This window comes from Drosophila subobscura, chromosome E (assembly GCF_008121235.1).
Source record: "Drosophila subobscura isolate 14011-0131.10 chromosome E, UCBerk_Dsub_1.0, whole genome shotgun sequence".
NCBI lineage: Eukaryota > Metazoa > Arthropoda > Insecta > Diptera > Drosophilidae > Drosophila > Drosophila subobscura.
This window is the reverse complement of record NC_048531.1, coordinates 20025644-20048325: the sequence shown is the minus strand read 5'-3', so window position 1 is coordinate 20048325 and position 22682 is coordinate 20025644. Positions and strand designations below refer to the sequence as shown.

The window sequence follows — 22682 nt, the reverse complement described above, 5'->3', positions numbered from 1 at the left end:
TATACAGAGACGGAGATGGCAATAGACGAAGGGGAAGCAAACTGTTCGACGCGTGGAGAGGAAAACTGTCCTACGGCTCGGCGCACCCTCGCGCTCTCTCGCTCGTGCACGCATTCACTGCTTGCAGTCTTGTGCGTTTTTTGCGCTTGCACTCTCTCACTCGCTCTGACTCTCTGCCTGCCTGTCTGTTTTTCTGTTTCTTGCAGTGCGTGAGAGTGATGTGCGTGTATTTGTTTGCGTAAGTGTTTGTGGGTTGCATATGGCTGCTGCTGTCATTGGCACCAATATCGGTGGCAGCGAGAAAGAGAGAGTTGCAGTGTACGCTCCTTTTTTTGGCGACTGCATTTTTCGTGCTGTTCCAACTGACCAAACCGCTTGAGCGCCCGGACAGACGGACGTGGGCAGGTTGTCAGTGCGTCGAAAACTGGTATCTGAGTGAATTTTCGTTTGTTCTCCGCTTTTGGTTTTTTATTCGGGACACCCCACCCCCTTTAAACGCAGCGGTGCCGTGCCCGGCAAACTCTCGCTCGAAGCTCGGCGCCATTTTGAACAGCGTTTTACGCTTTGTCGCTATTTTTATGTTTATGTTTCTTTTTTCTATTTATTATAAATCTCTTCTAGTAGGTAGAAAGGATAATGTTTCGGCCTCCATTCTCCTCTTCTTCGCTTTCGTTTTAGTTATGCAAATTCCGAATCGAATGGTATTAAGATGTGTAACGACCTTCGGCAATCAATGCACAATTGAATGTGTTCTCGGGGTCGACTGCAACACATTTGCATAGGGCTGCCCTTTACTTAATGCAACCCTCTTAATATTTCTTGAATTTATATGCAAATAGCAAAATAACGGTCGGTGAAAGGTTTTAAGGAAGAGCAAAAAAACAAAACGCAGAGGTGGAAACTCGAAATCGTCTGCAATTTCTTTAATGCACCTGCAATCCATCACATGCAAATCTCGACGAGAAAGAAGGTCCCAGTTGCAGTTATTTCAGTCATGCAGTAGCATCTTGATGCAGCTGTACCCCATGTTCGCTTTCGTCCCGTCTGTTCGCGCTCTCCACCGCTTTGCTGTAAGCATTTAACTTACATTTTTTTAATTGTTCGTTATTAATTTTTTCGGTGCTCGCCATTACTGTTTCCTCCGAACCTCTGTGGTCCTCTCCTCCTCCGTTCCTCTGGGCAACCACTCTGCGATGCCAAACCCATTAATCATGTTTGGAAATTAAGGTCAACCGCATTTCACGGAGCCGTTTCTATCTGTTCAATTTTCTACTGCATTTTTTGGCAGGGCTGCGAGATTCGTAGGGCACTATCTTTGACCGAAACTAGTTCGCAAGTGCGTTCAACTCCCCCGACCCACCGAGAGGGCGCACGAAGCTGATAGTGCAACACAAAAGTACGAGCACGAGTATAAAAAATGAAAACTTGCCGCAATTGCTTCATAATCTGGACACGAGCATTTATGGGCTCTGGGCACTCAGCGTGCCCTCGGCATTTTCTCCGCTTTTAATCTTATCAAAGCTTACCCCTGCCCTATAATAGTGTCAGCGAAAGTGTAACATAAGAAACAAAGGACGCCGAATCAAAGCTCGAATGCGCTTCACGCTGCGCCAAGAACTCGTCTCGATAAATGGGCAATGTAAGGACACGACGGCTCGGTTCCTATAGAGCCCCCTTTGGCACGACACGACTGCCCACAGTAAGTATTTATATATATGTATTTATGTACATATGAATATACATACATATATATGTGTATGTATGTATGCATGTATTACATGTGTTTATCATCAGGAATGTTTCTAAATTATTATCCGCCTTTTGGTCAGTGTTGACTTTGCTGACTTTTTAGCTAAAGTATGAAGATGTGGATAAGGATTAGGACCAAGATGAAGATGACTTCCAGCTCTGAGCCAAAGATCATTATGGAGGATTAGCTGAAAGAATCCGCACATAATCCAACCGCAGTGCAGTCACTCAATGAAGGTGAGTCCTATCCTCATAATGAACTGTTTGACCAGGTATGTACATATGTGCCATCTAATGCAATTTGTGGTGTGATGTGGTGTGGACTCTTGTGGAGTGTGATTCTCGTTGGATGCCATCTACAATTCGCAGCAGAAACTTCCACTTAATAGAGGGAGACCCAAGAAATTGCATTGTTCTGACATTGCTTCTTATCGCGTATTTGTGTTTGCAAACTGCACGACGAATGTGTGCGGTATTCAGGCATCTAGGAGTTTTCGCGATAAGTTCAATCGGACAGGGTTCTTTGTGCAGCTTCTGGTCAGCACATGGAGACGGTACCGCTCAGAGCGACTATTGCACTGACCTGCTGCATGCGTGTTTATGATTCATGGCGAAAGGGTTTAATTAAGGAAAATAAAGGTTTATGTCTTTATTGCTACTCACAAAAATGTGCCAAAATAGTTCAGAGGAACTACAGGATGGGAAAGAAAGGATTTTCTTGGAACTGGGCTGGTCTGCCTGGGGTGATTCAATCAATGTCTGAGTATCTTAATAGCCACGATGGATATTCATCATTTGTCATGCAAAACGAAAATGCAAAACTAAGGATATATAAAAAACAAAAGGAAACCGCTTCGATGAAGCGAGACCTAGCGTAATTTCCCGCATTTCCCAGACAACCCTTTCCCTCGTTTCCTCTCCCTGCTGCGCTCCCCTGTCAGCTCGTCAGCGGAGGTCCTTGTTCAGACTTTGCTTATGCTGGCCATGGCCTGGTCCTGGTCTCGCCCTCAAGTATCGCCTTTTGTAGCTTGAAGTTGTTAACGCATCTTTGAAGTTGCATCGACACGTGAAAATTCTGCTAGCCCAGATTCCCATACAAAAGCAATTAGCAAGGATGAAAGGCAAACAGAAGCTGCCGCCGGCCAACAAAAACCTGCCGAGCATCCCTGAGCGACACAGGACCTCCCATTTGGCCATAAAAATGCACTCGCACTTTGGTGTTAATTGATGCCAAATTCTCTTTACGGTTTTATTTAGATGGCACTGCATCAAATCTTTTCGATAATTCGCCGCCCGCCTAAATATGTGCGGGGGAAAATGGCGAAATACAAATATGTACTAATGTGTATGTAAATATGTATATGTACATACATATGTATATGTACATATGTATGTATGCATCTATCAGATTCTCGAATATACTATATTTACTTATGCATTTGTATCCGACTGAGTCTGCTTGGTGCGTGGAGTGGTGTGTGTTGGAGCAACAGTCGGAAAACAAACAAAAACTGCAGCCGACGAAAATGAATAAAAATGCAGCCAGAAGACAAGAAAACCAGAAAAACGAATACAAATACGAATACGAAAATGAGGAGGAAACGGGGAAACAAACAGAGAGCAGCAAAGCAGCGAAGAAACGAAAACGTTGAAAATTTATCGCGCGCGTCATTTGCTGCAACTATGGAAAGTAGCACGTAGACCCGCGACGTTGCCGCTTTCATTGTGTTGGTGGCAGGGGAGAGTGGCGGACGGAAAGAGAGAGGGGTCTTGGTGAGGGGAGCGAGTAGCAAAGAGCGGCCCATTCGCGCTACGCATGGGTCATTGCACTTTTTCAACGCACACAGATGCGAGGCATAACTCAGATACAAATACAAACACAGGAATAGATAGATAGCAAAGGGCAACATTTCAACAAAAATTGTGTAAAAAAAGGCACGAAAAATTAGGCGAAAGCAAACAGAAACGGAGAGACAGGCAGAGAGCGACAACGGGGGCCGCAAACAAGATACAGATACATCTGTGCATGTGTATACCACATTCACATATGCGGCATGTGGGGAGCGAAACGATTGCAACTGCAACTTTGCATTGGTCGGCCATTTTAAATGTGTTTCGTTTTGCTCGCGTACATACATATGTACATACATATGTACGTACATATGTACATAAATATGTAGATATGTATGTACATACATATGTACAATATAATTTATAAAATAGTACATGGCCGCGTAGAAACACCTAATGGTACCAGTGTCTGTAACTTACGTTGGCGATCTTTAACAGGGGATAGGATGAAATTAAAATATGTTTGCAATAATACACATTTTTCCACAGAGCAAGATACAGATACGCGTACAGATACATACATACATGTACATACATATGTATGTACATGTGCTCTCCATGTAGCATGCAGATACTAATGCGCTTGCTATTAATAGCGATCCATGGTCATGCCATTTGTGCCGCCAACACCACTCGAGTGTGCAGTTGCAGTTTGCTGCACATGCACATGTGGAAATTCTGGAAAAGGAAATGGTAACGCTGCCAGGCCCCGACTCCAGCTCCGGCTGCGGCCACGCCTCCAACTCCTGGTCTAGAAGTACAGATAGCGTTCAGAGCAGCGCATGGGGTGCGTTTTCCACGATGTTTTCACCAAAAAGTCACTATCGCACACAGTCACAGACACCAGCACGCTATTCGAATTGTATTTTTAGCAATTTGAGAGAAATTTCAAGTCGAGCGTTGTGAATTTTTCGTTTGAATTCATATGACCACGGTCACATGGTTGGGGGTGGGGATGCCTCCGATCTTACATACCTTTTTGTGTCTTGTAGTTTTATGTGTCTCTCTGTAATATGTATCTGCGAGATGATCGAGGCACAGCCTGCCCTCTCGATGCTTTCGGGCTTTCCCGTAGAGCACGTTTCACGAATGTATCTGTGCGATCCGGCTAGAGCTTCGATTCTAACCATATTTCGTTTCGCAGTTTCGCAAATAGTTTCGCCACGTTTCCACTAAACTTGTGCTGGAGCCCGCCATTTTCACTGGCATTACTCCGCTCGAAACTTTTATGTGGCTTGAGCTTGCTGTTCACTTGTGTTCACTTCTGGTGGAAAACTCGCGAGGATCGGTGCGAACACTCGGCGGTCAGTATGCAAAATGCCGCAAAGATACAAAACATAAAAATAAGCGAAAAACAACTTCCCAGAAATGTTTCAACGAGCTTGCTTACACACGTACGACCGCTGGGATGTATCACTGTATCTGTGCGTAGACCCTGCAGGGCGAGGCTTACATGTGTCCAACCGAGACAGAGAGAGAGAGCAGCGATGTAAGTTCTGTGGCAGAACACAACGTTCTGCGAGCGGTCCGAGAACTGACCTTGAGTTCACAATTTAACTAAGGGATTGGATCTGGGGACTGGGTCTGGGCGGTTAAACCGACTGATTCTGTTTCTTGCTGATTCTCGCCTGGAGAGAGCAGCGAAATGTGGCGTGTGTAGAAAAGCTCTGACTGTACATGTGCATGTAAACACTTATGTATGACAGATACACACACACAAGCATATGATGTATATAAATATGTATGTATGTATACATAGGCTGACTCACAAATTTAACGAAAAGTTTTGTACAGACTAGGAAAATAATCAACAATTCTGCACCACCAAGCTGAGGAAGAGACAGCGCGGTGAGGTAATTTGGGGGAGCGGAAAGCTCTCTGAGAGCATAGAATTATCAGTTCGGCCCTTATGCGCCGCACGATTAGAGAGAAGTCAACCCAAGTATTTTGCAAATACAAAACAAAATATAATCGAAAACAAAACCGAAACCGAAGCTGAAAAACCGCCAGTTGGTGGCTTGTTTATCTGTCGAGCACTTTTCAGGGTCAGTCTTGATTATTACATAATTGTTGTTTACATCGAATTTTTGTCTGTGCTGTTGTTGCTGGCGTAAAATTATCAATTCTATTTGGAAGTTCAGGTTCTTGAGTTGTTTATATTGAAAACAATGTGTCGCTTCTGGGCCATTGCCACCCACCCACCTATGTGAATACACGGAAAAATAGTGCGCTCAATGCCAATTGCATAAAAGTGGAATTGAGTAGAAGTACAAAGGTTCAAAAGTTCAGTGAGACCAATTCTTCCAGGGAAAGAAGCAAAAAGTTGCGTCAACAGCCAGAAAGAACCCTACAGACCGGACCCATAACACCACGCACATTTCCAGATATGTACATATGTATGTACATACATAAATAAATATGCATGTTCCTACATACATACATATGTATGTACATACATACATAGTTACGCGTGCGAAAGCACGGTAAGCTGAATAACAAAAGCAATTCCACTGCTGAGCAGACGGGCGCCGTCCCTAAACTTGAACTTGAAATGCTGCAAAAACAAAAATTCAAGAGCAAAATGCCGGCAAAAAAAAATAACACGCAAAAAACTAGTCGCAAACAACAACAAATTACGTAAACATGCAAAAACTTACTCTCTTCGATTCTCTCTCTTGCTCGGAGCCGAGTAGCAGCCGAGGCTGAATAGCTTTGCCGAAGCTACTTTGTGCAAGTTTTCGATTCGCTCTGACGTTCGCGAAATTCCACGAAATTCGCAATCCGACCAATCAGAGGCCATTTTTGCACACAACAAAATGAGCAAAACAAAAAAAGCACACTTACAAGCTTTCCGAATGGTGTGCCTGTGTGCGTGCAGAGTGTATCGAAGTGTGCAAGGGCGCGATTTTTGCCTATTTTTGGCACAGCTTGAATCGCCATTTTTTCGGAAAAACTAAAGTTCTCTGAAACCGTGCTCTGTTCATTTGATAGTTAATATTAAATGAGTCGCAGACTTAAGCACAGACACTTGGTAAGGCTCGTTTAGTCGATGTGGAAAGAGAGTGGTAGCAGAAGTACGAGCCAACGACAGCAGAATAATAAAGTAGAGGCAGAAAGCTTTCTGGAGAGCGATTAGATCTGTACGGTCTGTTATGGTTCGTTCTCGGTGCTCGGCAAAACCGAGAGAGGGATTTCGATTTATTAAATATTTACAAAGAACAAAACATTTTGCTGCCAATTCTTCATTACTGCCTAATAATCGAATGCTTACAAGATGTACTCTCTGCGCGAGCAGAAATGTAGATAAGTAAGTATGTACATATGTATGTATTTACATATGTATATACATAAATACATGTGAATACATATGTATGTATGTATGTAAATATGTATACAGAAATAACGCTGCAAAAATATACATACATACATATGTATGTACATACAGATGTACATATGTACATAAATAAGCTTTTGCCAAAAATTGGGGCTTTTTATAGCTTTTCTCTTAAAAGAGATCTAGTTGAGGTGCGAACCAGGGAGAGGCAGTGACAGGTGTAAAAATACGCGTAGAGTAAACGTAGAGAACGCAGAACAACACTCTCAGTGAATCGAGGAGCCAATTCAGACTTGTCCATTGTTTTGCCTTTTTTATCGTTTTCCCCTATTCCCCTATTCCCCTTTCCAAAACTGATGCAACCTGCTGACGTTCAGCTGCTGCTCAGCAACTGACTTGCAACATGTTCCCTTTTTCCCTCAATCCGTGTGACTTTCCGTGTGATTCTTTTCCTTCTCCAATCGAATCAAAAAGTTAACTTTTCCCAGGGATTTCATCCCGCATGCTCGTCCCTGTGTGTGTGAATGTACATACATATGTATGTATGTATCCTGTTGCATGCCTCGCATGACGATCGTCCTCCTCCACTTCGCCCCTGCAACAGAAGCAGCAATCAATTTGTGCATTCGCTTGGGTTTGTCCTTCGTCCTTCGAACCTCGTCCCTCTTCCGCATCCTCTGTATAACGCTCTTTGTGTGCGCCATAATTTCTCGTCATTCTTCTGGTTTTCCTTTGTTGGGTTATTGAACCATTGATTCCCCGAATTCACAGTACAGGTGATAATTTTTAGAGAATTTACTGCCTGATCACTTGTAGCTGTTTTTATTGTGGGGATATGGAATGGATCATAATCGCATTAATTGCATCTATAACTAGAATCAAGACTATGGTTCCCTTTTACATACACACATATGTAGATGCACCTAACTAAAGGAAACCCCTCCAACCTTCCCAACCCTCTCGAGCCGCATCAGTTTCGGTTTGCTTAAGAAATTCTCACACATTTCCCATCTCGTCATCATCTGGTGGGAGAACAACTAAGTCAACAATTGCACGGCAGGTAACCGACTACCCGGATCCATGCGAGGCGCAAATTATTTTGACAAGTGGCCGAGAAATTGTCTTGCAGTGTCCTCTTGACCCAACAAAGAATATTGTCTGATGCTGCTGTTGCAGTTTCAGTTGCAATTGAGTGACAGGCCATTACGGAATCGTGGAGTGGTTTTGCGAGTCGTTCCTTCTCATTGCTATTTAATACATATTGCGGCTCATTAATTACATTCAAAGGGCCACACACACACTAAGGATGAGATTGGGAGTGTTACATCAATGTCATATGATCTTGCGATTCCATCAATTCCAGGCAAACCATGCTTGACTTGAGCTCGTCCTAGAGCCGTTTGTGGAAATATATTAGCTTGAAGGTAGTTACATTTACACTGCGATCGTTGGTACAGTCAGTACTGCTTTTACAACATTCAAACATTCTTATTTGCTCGTTTTTCTACTTTTTCTTCCGTGCTGTTCGGTTTGTGTGCTGTACAGCCGGAAATCGCCAGCAATTGCACGTCTCGGGTGCGTGTCTTCCAGAGTATGTTTTCTTCTATTTCTATTTTCTCGTTGTCCTACCATTTTCCCATTACGCGCTGCTAGAACTACGATGTGGAATAACAAATAATTAGCATTAACCACGCAATTGAGTGCAAGCGGCAGTGAGTCGACGCAATGTTGCATTTAATTTTAGAAGAAACGCACTGCACACACACGCACCTACACGCATACACATACACATCCCCATTCTTGAGACAAACGTGGCATTCACAGCAAACGCAAAAACAACAACAGCAACGACGGCAGCGCGATAAAACATTTTTGGAAATGTCAACAAAACAGAGAACAAGAAGAGGAAGGGAACTAAAAGAAAAATACATACATATGTATGTATGTACATACTTATAAAGCCAAGATTGCTGTGATGTTGGGTGTAGAAGAGTGAGGAGGTGTGGTTGTGGAATGTTGTAGTAGGAGAGGAAGAGCATGATCGGTGCTACAACAACGTTTTCGACGACGCCATCTTTGCAATGGATGGCAAGGGGAAATTGGTAAAAACACAAGATACTCGTACTTGTGGATCCGCATTCAAGCGCACACACACTGGCATGCATACAAATTTGGAGTCGGTTTGTTGCATGCCTCATCTGGCGACCCTACACCAACATAAACTCAAGTTGAACGCTAGATCACGAGGCGATCGTGCCCAAGTCATTTATGTATATGCTGGAAACTCTCGAGTTGATTGCATAACTGTTGGGCTAGTCTATGCAATATACATATGTATCTTGTTAACGTACGAATGTACATACATACATACATAGCTCATTGAATGTGCCTAATTGGCCCGCAAAGGTCAATAAGTCAAAACAATGATCAGGCTTCTGCCTCACACTCTCTCTATCCCTCATTTCATCCTGCTGGACCAGCATTCAATGACGAAAAGGACCTCGGACAGAAGGGAACCAAACGAAAGTGAAACCAGGATCGATAGCCCCTACTCGAGCGACTCGAGCAATTCGAGTGACTGACACACGCTGTCCATGTCCAGACAATGGACCCAGGATCGAGAGAATGGCATCAAAACGCGACAAAATCAAACTATTTTGTTTTGTTTTTTAGGTTTTCTCTCTTTTTTTGTGTGTATGTTGCTTTGTTCAAGTCAAAGTTCTCAGACGTTCTTTGTAATTGGATCCTTTTAGAGATCCTTGCGCGTGTGAAGCGCGACGAGTGCGTGTTTTCCCATTTTCATATCTGTTTTCATTTCCCCCGTTTTTTCTATTCCTGTTTCGTTGTTGTATGGCGGTGCTGCACAAAAAACTGTAAACGAAACCGAGGGATAACTCCCCTGCACCACCATGGGTAGACAGATATGGCGTACGGCGTGTAATTTATGCCAAATATGATAGAAGCGAATGTTTGTCGTGGGTGTTTACAGACGTCACGTTTTCCCCTACTTTTCCTCAATCTTGGTGTATTTCCATTTGAAAAGTGACAGTTGCAGATCCGAGTATGATAAGGAAAGCCTATCCCCTCGACCAGGATCGTTGCGGGCCAAATAATATTTCGCTATTTACAGTTGGTTTTCGATTTGAAAATGACATAATTCTGAGGGAAAGACTTGGCATAACGACATTTATTTCTGCCACAGCAATGGCAACCCTGCTAAGGCAAACCGCAACGGAGCAGCAAACTGCAGGAAGTGTCGAAGCTCCGTCCTCGCGACAACGCGAACAACTTCACCGAAGGTGCGACTATGGGGTTGCTAGCAGTAGGGCTTCTACGGCATCCAGCTCCATCCCATCCAGTATTGCAGCTTGATTTTGGCTTTAGCTAAATTTTCCTTTTTCCCCCAGTTTACTTCAACCCCTGGGCAACGGCAACAAAAAATTTGCATGTGGCCGCTGTCACTAACGCTGCCGCTGCGAAATTGCCAGATACAAGATTCACGTAACGCACAATCCACTTTTAATAATGCAAGAGAGCGTGTGCGTGTGAGTGTGCCGAATAGAGGGGAGGGTCGGTTTTGGGGTGTTTTTGATAAGTACTTTACGAGAGACAACCCTCATTTTGCGGATTTTTTATGCTCCGGACAAAGTTCATATTTTCCTGACGGAATTAGAGGAGGAACGGAGCAGACGGAGGGCTCTTTTCAAACGGTGGTGTGGTTGCGCCTGGGTCTGTAGAGAATAGGGCATTGGCTGGCTTTTGCAATTTGCAACATGCAATGACTCTTCGATTGGAATTTGGCGAATCGCATTGGCGATTTTGCTAAGTTTGTGGCAGTTCCTCGCCTGGGATTCAGGGGTTGTGGGGTTGGTGGTGGTATTTCGACGGATGGGAGGAGCTCTTGGCGAGCGAATCATCTCGCAAAAAGTTGCGAAGCGCGCAAAATGGCAATCGGAAAGAGTATGAAAGGAGGCTCAGAGACTGAAATGCTTTTCCTCAGGAAATGCACTGTCCACCACTTTCGAAGTTGAGTCCGAACCTAACAAAAGGATCTGTTTGATCATTAACATAATTTTCAACCCAATCTTGATTCTCCGGGAAGGGAATCGAGAGGATGCCAAAGGATATGTAAATGCAAATCAATCGAGACCTTAATGAAAATCGATCAAAATTGATTTGTTGCCTGTTGTGCAGAAACCCAAACACCGCACCCCAAGATAGGCAAGGAGAGGTCCAGGCCACCGTCGAAGGAGTTGCGAGCGTGAGAACGTTTCCTTCGGTGGTTTTTGCACGCATAATTTACATAATTTTTAACTAAGTAAATTGCATGCACATCTCATGTGGACATTATGCAAATGAGCGTCGCTGCTGCTGTCCCTCTTCAATTTTCAACCCCCTGCCAGGACTCAGGTGTGCGAGCGTGTCGGCATGCTGGGACTGAGGCGCCGTCCACGTCCACTGTGCGCATAATTAACCCCTGTCTGGTCCTTCTGTCTCTGTTTTCCTTATCACATTTTCATTTTCACTTTCGTTTCCATTTAGGTTCTTTTGGCAGTTTCGCAAGTCGAAGTATCTTATGCAAATCAGGGATCAAAGAAATGAAAGGAAATGGAGAGGAGGGGCTGCGAGAACATCTCTTACCCTATTTTCGCCAAGTGAAAACCTTATGCAAATTTTCTTGTTTGTGGAAAACTCTTTCTGCTGCCACCGAATAGATGCAAGATCTGCGTGATCTGCGGGATCTTCGCTCTAATTTAACTGTTGGGTGTCAGGTACACTGAGCATCGTTTCCTCGATCGTGAGAACCTTTAAAAATTTGCATATTGTTCTTGAAAATTTGCCGGCTACGTGATCGCTGCAAAGAATGTAGAGATCCCAGGACTCCGATCAACGATTTCCGATGCTTCATCTACTTTTTACATATGTATGTATGTATGTACATATGTACATATGTATGTACATAGGTACATACAACATCTCCATCTCCCTTCCCTGCCCCTTTAAAGGTTAGACGCACATTTGGATGTGTCAATGACTCCTCTCACCGATATCTATTCTTAGGAATATAATATAATAAGTAAATTTCGTTGGAGATTATTTTAGGAAATTTTGCTACCTCGCCATTGGCAATTTGAACAGAATATCGCCAGTCTAACGAGTGTGTAACTCAGCTCGGTTGGTCAGAGCTGCTGGTGCAGATTTTATTTGGCATTATCTGTCGACCTAACGTCCCACAAGTGCTGACCGATTTAAAGCTGAGCATTCGCATCGATGCGCCATTATTAGAATGTGAAACTTAAACAAACAATGTCACATCAAAGCCAGCGAGCCACCCCATCTCCACCACTTCCACCCACCTTGCCACCCACACACAGGCAACAGCCCTTGTCTAATATTTTGCACCACTTCAGAGGCTTTTACTTTCACCCCGCCTCCGTCCACGTCACGGGCAAAGACTCTCCCTCTTACCAAAATGTGGCAACGGGACATAAAAACTGCTTTTTGCAATTTACATCAACATTTTTATCACCCACCCACCCCCGTGTGCCAGGACAGAATCCTCCAACCAGGAGTACAGGAACAACATGCTTTTTCTATTTAAACATACATACATACATATTCTCGTGTCACGTGTACTACATACCAACACGCCCACTCCGGCCGCTGGCAGCAGCCTCCGTCTTTTTGCGACACTTAATTACACACGCATACGCTTCATTCCACTTTGCGGTACTTCCGCCCCAATCTACACCCTCCACTGTTACCGCTCCCCGGTCGAGAGCGAGCTGGGACAGGCCCAAACCAGAAATAGAAACGATGCCTAGCAAGGTGTACAGTCCAGGGTACAGTCCTGCGCTCGGCACAGATCCTTGACTGCTCTAGACTCCTCGAACTGCAAATTGTTTTCTTTTTAGTCCAGAAACCGAAGCACTCACGCAATCAGAAGATGCCAATGGCAAAGGAACTATAGAGCCTGGTGAAGGTGTCAATGTTGCCTTATCATCTCAATGTCGGACCTCTGTCTGCATCCCCCCTCCTCGACCATTCTTCGTTCATTTTTTTATCTCTGACGGCGATTAATGCGAATAAATTTTATAGTCGAGAATATGTACTATGTGCATACATATGTATGTACGTGTGTCGTTTCGGGACCCGTCCCTTATGTTTTTCTTTGGACCTTTTCATTCCCTTCTTTCTTCTCCTTCGTCTAATGTTTTCTCTCTGACTTTTGTGCCCATTGTCCGGCGTCTGTTTTCGAGAATGTGACTTTTAATGTTTGTCTTCGGCACCTGCATCAGGAATTGTAGTTTGTTCGCTGCGAGCTGATCGATCCACCGATGCCCAATGCTTACGCGATCTTCTTGCAACTCCGTGATAGTCCCGATGAGCGTTTTTATTTACTTTTTAGCTATTGCTGCTGACTCAGCATCCGAGAGACAGTGCGTTTTCCCTCCCCTAATTAGGATTGGGCTTGAAAGGCATCGCATAACAGGTCGGTCTCAGGTACAGGCTGTTCTCGAAGAAAGGGATACAAGGAACAGGTTTTTATTTACTCTTACCCTCCTCGTGATAGCGACACTTGTCCCGGTGTTAGAACGTAGCTCCACGTTCCCCTTTCCCCTTTACCGGCTTACGATCCCCTCTCAGTCCATTTGCACGACCATTGTTTGCGATGTGTTAACCTTAAGCGATTTCTGACTTTGTCTATCCGTTGCCTGAGCCAACCACTGGCCTTTGGGCTCTATTGTTGGGTCTCTGACTTTTCGGAGTTTTGTTGGCACTCTTTGGCGGTTGATTCTGGTTCTGATTCTGATATAAAAATACTCGATAGTCGGCCAGACAATAGATTTCGTTGTTTCAGTCGATGCTGACTGTGGGAACGCCGCGAATCCTGGCCAAGGACAAAGACATATTTTGATATTCATCTCCAAAGCAGCGAACCCCGCAATGCACTGCAAAGATGCAGGTTGTCTTAAGTTTCCATAGGATCCTGGGAAAAGAACCTTCTAGGTCTGGGTGGGTGAGAGTGAGGTTCACCCAAAAACAAAACACATACAATTTATATAGTTCCGTTCGCGGGATGCTGGAAAAGCTACACGCTTCATTTTATTTGCTGCGAATGTGAAGACCGGCCACTCCCTCTGCCGCCCTCATAACGCACCCAACTCTCTAGGAGATGCATTCGTACGCGTAAGCAGCCCGAAGCAAAACACAAGTCAATGACCCGGTCGGGTGCTGAGAAACATGCCAACACAGTCCCAGAGAAGCGAGAGAGGGAAGCGCTTGATGAAATGTTGCAATTGCAATCCAAAAGATATCTGACACTCAAATTTAGCTGGCGGCTTGCGCTTGCTCTCACCCGCATCTTTGTCAATAAAGAAAATTGATTGGGAAATTGTGAAAATTAAATTGGAAATGGCCTAGTGCTTGGCTGTAATAGCGAGCGAGCGAGAGCAGAGAGTGGACGAGCTGTGTGGCTGGTGAAAGTCTGGCAATTAAACGGCAAACAAATTTCCGCCAATTATTTGAAATTAATTGTAAGTCTTCGGAAGATGAGGGTCAGCGGGCACAGGCTCCGCTAGATGAAAGGATGCATTTTGCAGTCCTTCCTTGGAGCTCCTGGCGGGGAAGGTTTGGAAACCTGGCATTTGTGACTTGTGCGGTGGTGGTGAGGTAAGGGAATGCTGGTGCTATCGGATCACTCATGAATCTTAATCAATACTTCATTGGTCCTGGTTGGCTAGGGCGGTTTGCATTTCGATCCCTTCAATTGAGAACCCCAATGGTAATGCCTTTTCCTGCCTCTCTCATTGTACATATTCGTGAATAAAACTGTCAAACGTTTCTTAGGTGTTGGGTGCCCACGAAAATGCCTCACAAGTCATTGACTCTGGAATGGTATCTATCTGCATGCGGTGCAACGGCCATGGCCGTTGTCGCTGGCGGCCTAGAACGCCAATCGACCGAGACGCTGGCCATACCTCTGCCCCCGCCCATAGCCTGCCCAATTAAGCCATGAGACCGAACTGAAGCTGCGCTCAAGCTGCCACAAAATGCAATCAAAGAAGGTTGGAGGAAAGCAAAAACCTCAAAATGAAACATTTTTCAAAAACCTATAGAAGAAAAACGCATTACACGATGAAGAAAATCGGGTTTTAAGCGGGCTACCTGTGCCGGTTTGGTCCCGGTTCCCCAAGGGAGGCCGCAAAAAAAACAACAGCAATAGGAATATCAACAAACTATCATCAGAGTCAGGAGAGAGTCGTGAAAATGTGTTTCTTAGCTGAAATGCAGAGCTCTTCCGAGTCAGCATCATCAACACAGTCAGAGACAGAGGCACAGGCCCGACCCGACCCGACCAGATTTCATATCGCGCTAGCTGGGAATTACACAATTTATGCATTTGCTTTGGACTGACCCCGAGGAACCCTTACCCTTACCCTTCGATAGAGGGCCACAATTGATACGGAGTGGTGTCTGTGCGTCTTTATGGGTTGACAACTTGTAGGCGTGTAGAATCGCGAAGGGAGATTGGACTCTAGCGAGAGATGGAGTTTCGAATCAAAATGCATTTGGGACGAGACTGGACTGGACTGGACTGGCACTGGTATTGGAATTGGGCTGCACAAATGTTCGGCGATCTGCAGCGGGAGATAAAGAAAAAAGTCGAGACCGAACCTGTTTTATGGCCAAAAAAACAATCGAAAATAAATGAATAAAACGACAAAATGAAATGCACAAACGTAAATCTCACAGCAGGTAGTCCCCGGATGATGCAGATGGAGATGACTTCGACATGGCTTGGCAATGGCGACCTGCAACATTACGTTTGATGACTTTTCGAGTTAGTTTGGGGCATCGCCGGCGACAATACATTTCCCAAATTTTCCCTGGCCCGATTTTGGTCTTCAGAGATCGCACATGTACATATGTATGTACATATGTACATATGTACAATTACGCACTCAGCCGCAAGTGAATGATCAGTGGCAGGAGGTGGAGGAGCAGAAGGGTTCAAAATTCTGCGCTTGGTTTGCCTGCGTGGGCGATTTGCTTACAATGTTTTCCCAAGTTCCCATGACAAAGAAAGGGTTGTCTTTGATTGCATGCGATTGATTAATTCTGGTCGATGGATGCAACTGCGTGGAAACGCAAACATTTGCATCATCTGCCCCTCCACCAGTCTACGCCGAGGTTGGAGTAGGACTCGGAGTGGGCATCTGAATTTGAGATTTGCGGTTAAAAGTGTGTGAAAATAATTTTCGCGAGCACCAGCAGAAAATGCTGCGCGTTGCCCAGCCGTAGGCTTGCCGTTTTTCTGATTGAGTTTTCCGCTTTTTTTATTTCGGCGACTGGCAATTGGCAGAGCTGCGGGTCAAAGGTTGCTTATCTGAGAAACACTAAAAAAGGGCGACCACTGGCAAAAGCGGGCGCTGGTTGTGACTTTTCATTGAATGCATTATCTGCAGATAGGCAACTTGTGTGTCTGCACATTCTGTCCCCATGCCCATTTCTCTGCGTGTGTATCTGAATTCGTTGCTTCGGACAGCAGAGTGCACCCAAATAGTTATCGCAAACAACGCGTTGCAACGGCAGAAACAACAATATCTAGCCGAAAAATGCCCAGACACCGAAAAAGTTCATTGACTTTCGCATACAAAATACACAAAAACAAAATGACTATGGCAACAACAAGACAAGATCTTTTTAGTGCGTTTATTGCTGCTGTCTGCCTCCATCAGTGGCAGCAGCAGCAACAACAAAAATAAATATGGCCGCCCCAACAGCGTGCACAAAAGAGCAAACTCCAAGAGAGTGCAACAGCAGCACCAACAACAAACTCTATTAAAGTGAAAATGAGCGATAACAACGCAAGCACAAACACAATCAAGGCTCCGGCAGATTCAGTCACGCACACACATGTGCTCTGACACAGCGCGCTGCAGCGCCACCAGAAACAGTTAAAAACAGAGAGGCAACAACGGCTCCCCTCTCTGCTCTCTTCCACCATCACTATTTCATGCTGGCCCCATGGGATCTTTGGTATGTTTTTTGCTCTGGGACGATCGAAAAGTGCTGATGAGGAAACAGTTTATTTAGAAAATATTTAATATTATTTTATTTCCACCGCCTCTCTAGTAAAGTGCTATCAGAACTTCATACTCAATACGAGCTAAATAGCGTTGTTGAAATGGAGTGTGTCCACTGATATACAAGTAAACATAATTAACTATGAACAATCTGAACAGTAATCAAACATTATCATCAGCGCCGGAAAGCGGCTTACATGTTTTGAAGAACACTTAAAAAAAGTATTTAAATTATACACCAAAATGTATGCTATGAAACCCAAAGATACTTTGGATCAGCCCAAAAGTATATATAACAATAAAACCTTTCTGATCTTTCGAGCAGCCCAAAGGTATAACATGGGTATACTTTTTGATCAAATTCCATGACAAGTTGCAGTAGCACATCTAAATTGGTGCTTAAATCTCAGTCGCTCTAGTTATACCCGGTACTCGAAGAGTAAATAGGGTATATTGTATTTGTGCGGATAACGGTTGTATGTAACGCACAGAAGGAAACGTTTCCGACCCCATAAAGTATATATATTCTTGATCAGCATCAATAGCCGAGTCGATTGAGCCATGTCTGTCTGTCCGTCCGTCCGTCCGTCCGTCCGTCCGTCTGTCCGTCTTGTTTGTCGGCTAGTTCTCAGAGACTATAAGAGCTAGAGCCACCAAATTTTGGCACCAGACTGCTGTATGCTCACACTGAAACCAGTGTATTTAAAAAATGAGCCCCGCCCCCTTCCGCCCCCGCAAAAGGGCGAAAACCTCCCTACAATTTTGAAGATAACAGAAAACTAAAAACGCCATTCCGTAGGGAATGACCATATCTATCAGATCACTAAATTGGGATCCGATGGGATCATTATTATAGCCACAATGATTACTGGTGATGTATGCGCGCTATTTTTCAAATTTTTCAATGTTATCACTTAATAAACATGTCTCTCTTAATAATTTACATACATTTACATACTGTAGACAAAGTCTCGCACTCGCTGGCCCATTGCGTGGGCGCTGACTTGGCCATGGGCGCAGGCATAGCTGTGAAGTTCAAGGAGGTCTACGGCAAGGTCGATGAGCTGCGTGCCCAGAAGGCGGCCAGCGGTGATGTGGCTGTGCTCAAGGATAATGATCGCTACATTTACTATCTGGTGACGAAGCCACAAAGCTGGGGAAAACCAACATACGAGTCGCTGCAGTCATCTCTGGAGCACAGGAGGGGAGGTTTTCGGCACATTCTGATCGGCCCACAAATATAGGAGAAAAGAAGAAAACAAAACTGTTCTGTCGTTGTTCTCAAAATTTGTTGCAAAAAAAAAACTTGTACATCAAAAGATGTTTTGTTAATGTTGTACAACAAACACTTTCTTGTAGTGAACCAACCACTTTCTTGAGAACAAAAGCAGCCCCCAAAAGATACTTCAGTTTATTGGCCTCTGCCCCTGACACGTCTCTGCCGCTGCCTCTGCCGCGACTCTGCCCTGACTCTGCAGTGTGTGTTTCTAGGGGAGGGTGGCGAGCTAAAGGAGCGTGTTGGCGTGAGTAGTGTTGATGATGTAGATGACAGATGAAGAAAAAATGTAAAATTTGACAAATAACCGCTAAGTTGCAGATGTAGTACTGTGTTGCTTCCACGTCCCGCTATTTGAAGATCTGTAAACAAATATGATGTGTTCACATGTGCATATTTTAAACATTAAGAAAACTCACCAGAACCAATTATACTATGGAGTAGTGGGACAATAGTCAAGGCAGTCGATAAATCGAGCCGTTAATGACGCAGGAGTGGCGAAAGGTGTAAGAGGACCTTGTACTCTTACATTGTTGGGATCATCCGGATTACATGACTCTAACATACAAGTGGTTAGGGACCAATATTGAAAACATTGAATTGACGCAAATATGTTTAAGCTAAGCTTTAATGTACATACACACAAATCAGATTCCCTAGATTGAGTGTACTTGAAGATCACTAAAATTTTGTTTATTTTTGCGGAAAGTACAGAAGATACTGGTTCACAGATCTTCCTTTGATGACCCCTTTTCGGGCGCTACTTTGGTTATGTTGTGGACACGAAAGGCTTCCAGAATATTCAACTTTTGCTGCAGCTCCAGCTTCTTGGCGGCTGTCACTTTCCCGGCTTTGAGACGGAGCAGTCGCTTTGTCTCCTCCTCGAGGAATCCGTATCCATTCTCATTAATTTTCCTCATGTACAACAAGTAATATTTGCCACTCAACTTCTCCTCCGGCTTGGAGAGATTCCCCTGCTGGGTCTCTAGATCCTCAATCAAGCTGAGTTGAGCTTTATCCGGTAGGTTTGCGTAGTTTTGGACGGCATCGTTGAATTCCTTAAGGCAACCATCGCGACCAATATACAGGGGGGTGTTGCTGCTTACAAAGGCCTTCAGATTGTCCAGCGTTACCTCCAAGTGACTGGGGAACTTAACGTACTGCTCCACGCTGCCCTTGAAGAGGAGTATGGCCGGGAAATTCTTGTCGTCAACCTCAAATCGCTCACCCAGTGCCTTGTTCTCCAGTTCACCATAGTCTTTAATTCCAACAGTGGCCACCAGTAGCTCTCCAGTTACCCTGTGGGCTGCCTTGGATAAGGCAGCAAATGCTTCGTGCTTCTCCCCATAGGGAAACGCAATATCAAACTTGACCACAGCAAATGGAAATCGCTCGACGGTATTTTTAAAGTTGATTTCGTCCAAGTCCACACAGCCGGCACACGAGATTGCCCACGTAGCATGCCGTGCCAGAAGAGCCGCCAGTAGCAGTGTCACCAGTATCCTCATCATTGTCTTTGAAAAAAGAGATTTCTTGTTGCAGAACCTATGAGCTTGACCTTTCTTCTCCCGATCCTCTTTGAGAACTGACTGCGGGTGTAAGCAAGAGCAAAGTCGAGGTAAATTCGAGACGGAGTGTTTTTTCTTACCCCTTGGCCTTTTTTTCGCTGCGCTCAACAGATATTGTTTAGTTGCTATAGCCACGCGGGCCTCTTTACGCTTCGCTCACCAGTGCGGTTCTCAGCTGCTACTTCTGGTTCTCGATCGAGTTGAATGACACGTCAGTGAAGCAGTTCTCTCTTACACTCAAAACCGGCCGAGTCTCTGCTGGCCAACACTTGCTGTTGGTTCAGCTGTTGCGGCGCCAGTATTGCTCCAAGGGAGATTTATGTTGTAATGCCCGATATTCTTCGTTTGTTCGTTGCTTTTGAGTGCTTCACACAAATCTAGAAATAATTGGCATCAGAAATTCTTGATAGAAAACTCATTTCAATAAAAGTGATCATTTGGTCAATGGAGCGTGCAAGTGAGCCAGAGTAATTAGACACAGGCCATATAATGACAGTATAAGAGGGTCGGTCATTTAGGGCTTTCTCCTGATTGACTCGTTACTTTCGAGTGATCTATGTCAGATATCAGAAACCATCAACGCGTACGGGTCCGAACTTCTCCTGATCAAGAAACGACGATTTTGTTACAAACACCCAGCAAATTGTTCACCCCGTATACATATATATGTACATACATACATACATATGTAAATATGTATAAAAAGAAATGAAAACACCTGCATGTACATAGATGGAAAAACTAACCCCGTGTGCCATAATTTTCATTAGCCAGCAATTGAAATTTTCGTGGCCTCCCTCTCCCACCCCGCAGTTGGTTAATGGACATTTTCGGCAATTGTCGATTAATAATTCATGTGTGCGGCACACATGTCGGTTGCCTCTGGACTCCCCGCTCGCCGGCGCTCCACCTACAGCTTTTGTCCCGCCTCCTAGCAAGCTAGAATAGTTGGTTTAGTTTTTCCATTTGCGGTTTCGTTTGTCCACTCTACGGAAAATTGAACATCACGGCACGCAATTTGGAAAGGAAAAGCATTGCGAGCTTCACACGATCGATATGGGCGACTGGTAAATTATCTTTTTCGATGGGCGGTCCTTTACCCAGATGGAATGGGAAGAGGTAAGGTTAGGGTACGAGTTGCTGTGGGGGTGGAGTTGTGTCAGTCCAGTCTAGTTCAGGGGCAAAGAAAACCCGTCTATGTACCACTAGCAGTGCGGAATTTCGGTGTGGAGTACAGTAATGGGGTAATGGTAATGCGAAGTGGATATCCAATAACGGGGACTGACATGCGTGTGTCAATCGCACAAAGGTCCAAAATTACCTGCTGGTTGGGGCTTTATTGACCCAGCTCTGTTTGATATGGTGACCTCTTGCAACGCGAAAAATAAAGTCCTAGTTCGGTCTGTAGCATGTGGACACAGTTCATTGCGTAGTTTTTCGAACACTCTCTCTTTGCACTTCATTCATTATGCAATACTGGGCCAAGCAATTTGTTAAGTACACCCCCTCTGAGAACCTACGATAGCGACTGAACAATAGACATACCTTCAATTAGCTGCCGTGACGAGCCTTTTATTTTTAACACCTGTCCACCCAGGGCCATGCGTCACAGCTATCCTTCGCTTTAGTAAAATCCGATATTAAAATCAAACACAGATTTCCTTCCAGGCAATCTCCGCTTTAAAAATAGAAATAAAGTCTTAAATATAGACAAATCGTGGCTAGAAAAGTAGTTGGAGGTGAGCTCCTTACAAACCAACGTCGAAGGACCGTCAACGGACCTCCGTGGTGAGGAAACCTTCAGGGTTTGCAGAGCCGAGCTCCCGAACTAATACTCGTACTCATATGAAGCATTAATAATATAAATTGTACGCTATTACGTGGGTTTCTGTTGTGGGCTGTGTTGGGGCCGAATAACACAATGACCTTTACGCGAAATGACCAACGTGTGTCCCTGTCCCCACAAAGTGCAAGGCGAGCAACCGACATTAAAGTGATAAGCGCGCAAATTTCAGGACATGGAACGCCCGCAATCATCGTGGGGAAATCTAACGATTGTCGCATTGTTTTTTATGGGCCACATCTATTGGGTTCTGGACAACAGCCAATACAAAAAGCTAATCGTCCCCTCTCAGGGGGAGGTCCGATCTGGACATGTGCTCCATTTGCATACCCACTGCCGAATGAAGTGAAGGAGTATACTCGTCGGGTGAGCGGCGTTCCCTATACTACGTTCGTATACTTCTAAACTATTAGGACTCATAGGTAATTGTAGAGTGGTGCGACCACTGGTAGATCCTAATGGTGCCATACTTTCGAAATTGCTTTCTTTTTTGGCAGCCCGTCTAATTATGTGGACTACATTGAACGAAGACCATGAATTTTTTATGACACACGTATGCCAAAGACATGCAATGCTTGAGGCAACTGATAATTTGGATAGAAAATAGACGGAACTCAACGAGTGGGCCTCGCAACTTGCGTAAGAGCCCACCAAATTCGAACAGTGGAACTTGTTATTGGCTTTGTTGTAAACTTTTCAGTGGGTTGTTTGTCGGAAGTCAGGGACCAGAGCACTTTTAACGCTGAAGCTCATCAAATTTTTATGTTGTATCATAATTTTATAAATGGGCCATCGAATGACCCACCTGAAAACAGCCATATGTTCCCTCCAACCCCACCTTCCAATGAGTCCACGCGTTAGTACAATAATTCGCATGCCCGAATCGAAACTGACAAAGTCAAATCCTCGTCCAAGTGGTCGAATTGGGCGGGAGGCGGCTCATCATAATCGGTATTTATTGAAAATGTGT

At 44.6% G+C, this 22682-nt stretch overlaps 1 protein-coding gene across 1 annotated transcript; it reads right to left on the bottom strand.

Annotated features, from left to right (window-relative positions):
- Positions 1-18967: 18967 nt before the first annotated feature.
- On the bottom strand, positions 18968-19897 carry LOC117891412 (protein windbeutel). Its single transcript, XM_034796859.1, has one exon. The coding sequence runs from the start codon at positions 19810-19812 to the stop codon at positions 19027-19029; it is 786 nt and encodes a 261-aa protein (XP_034652750.1). The 5' UTR covers positions 19813-19897; the 3' UTR covers positions 18968-19026.
- Positions 19898-22682: the final 2785 nt, after the last annotated feature.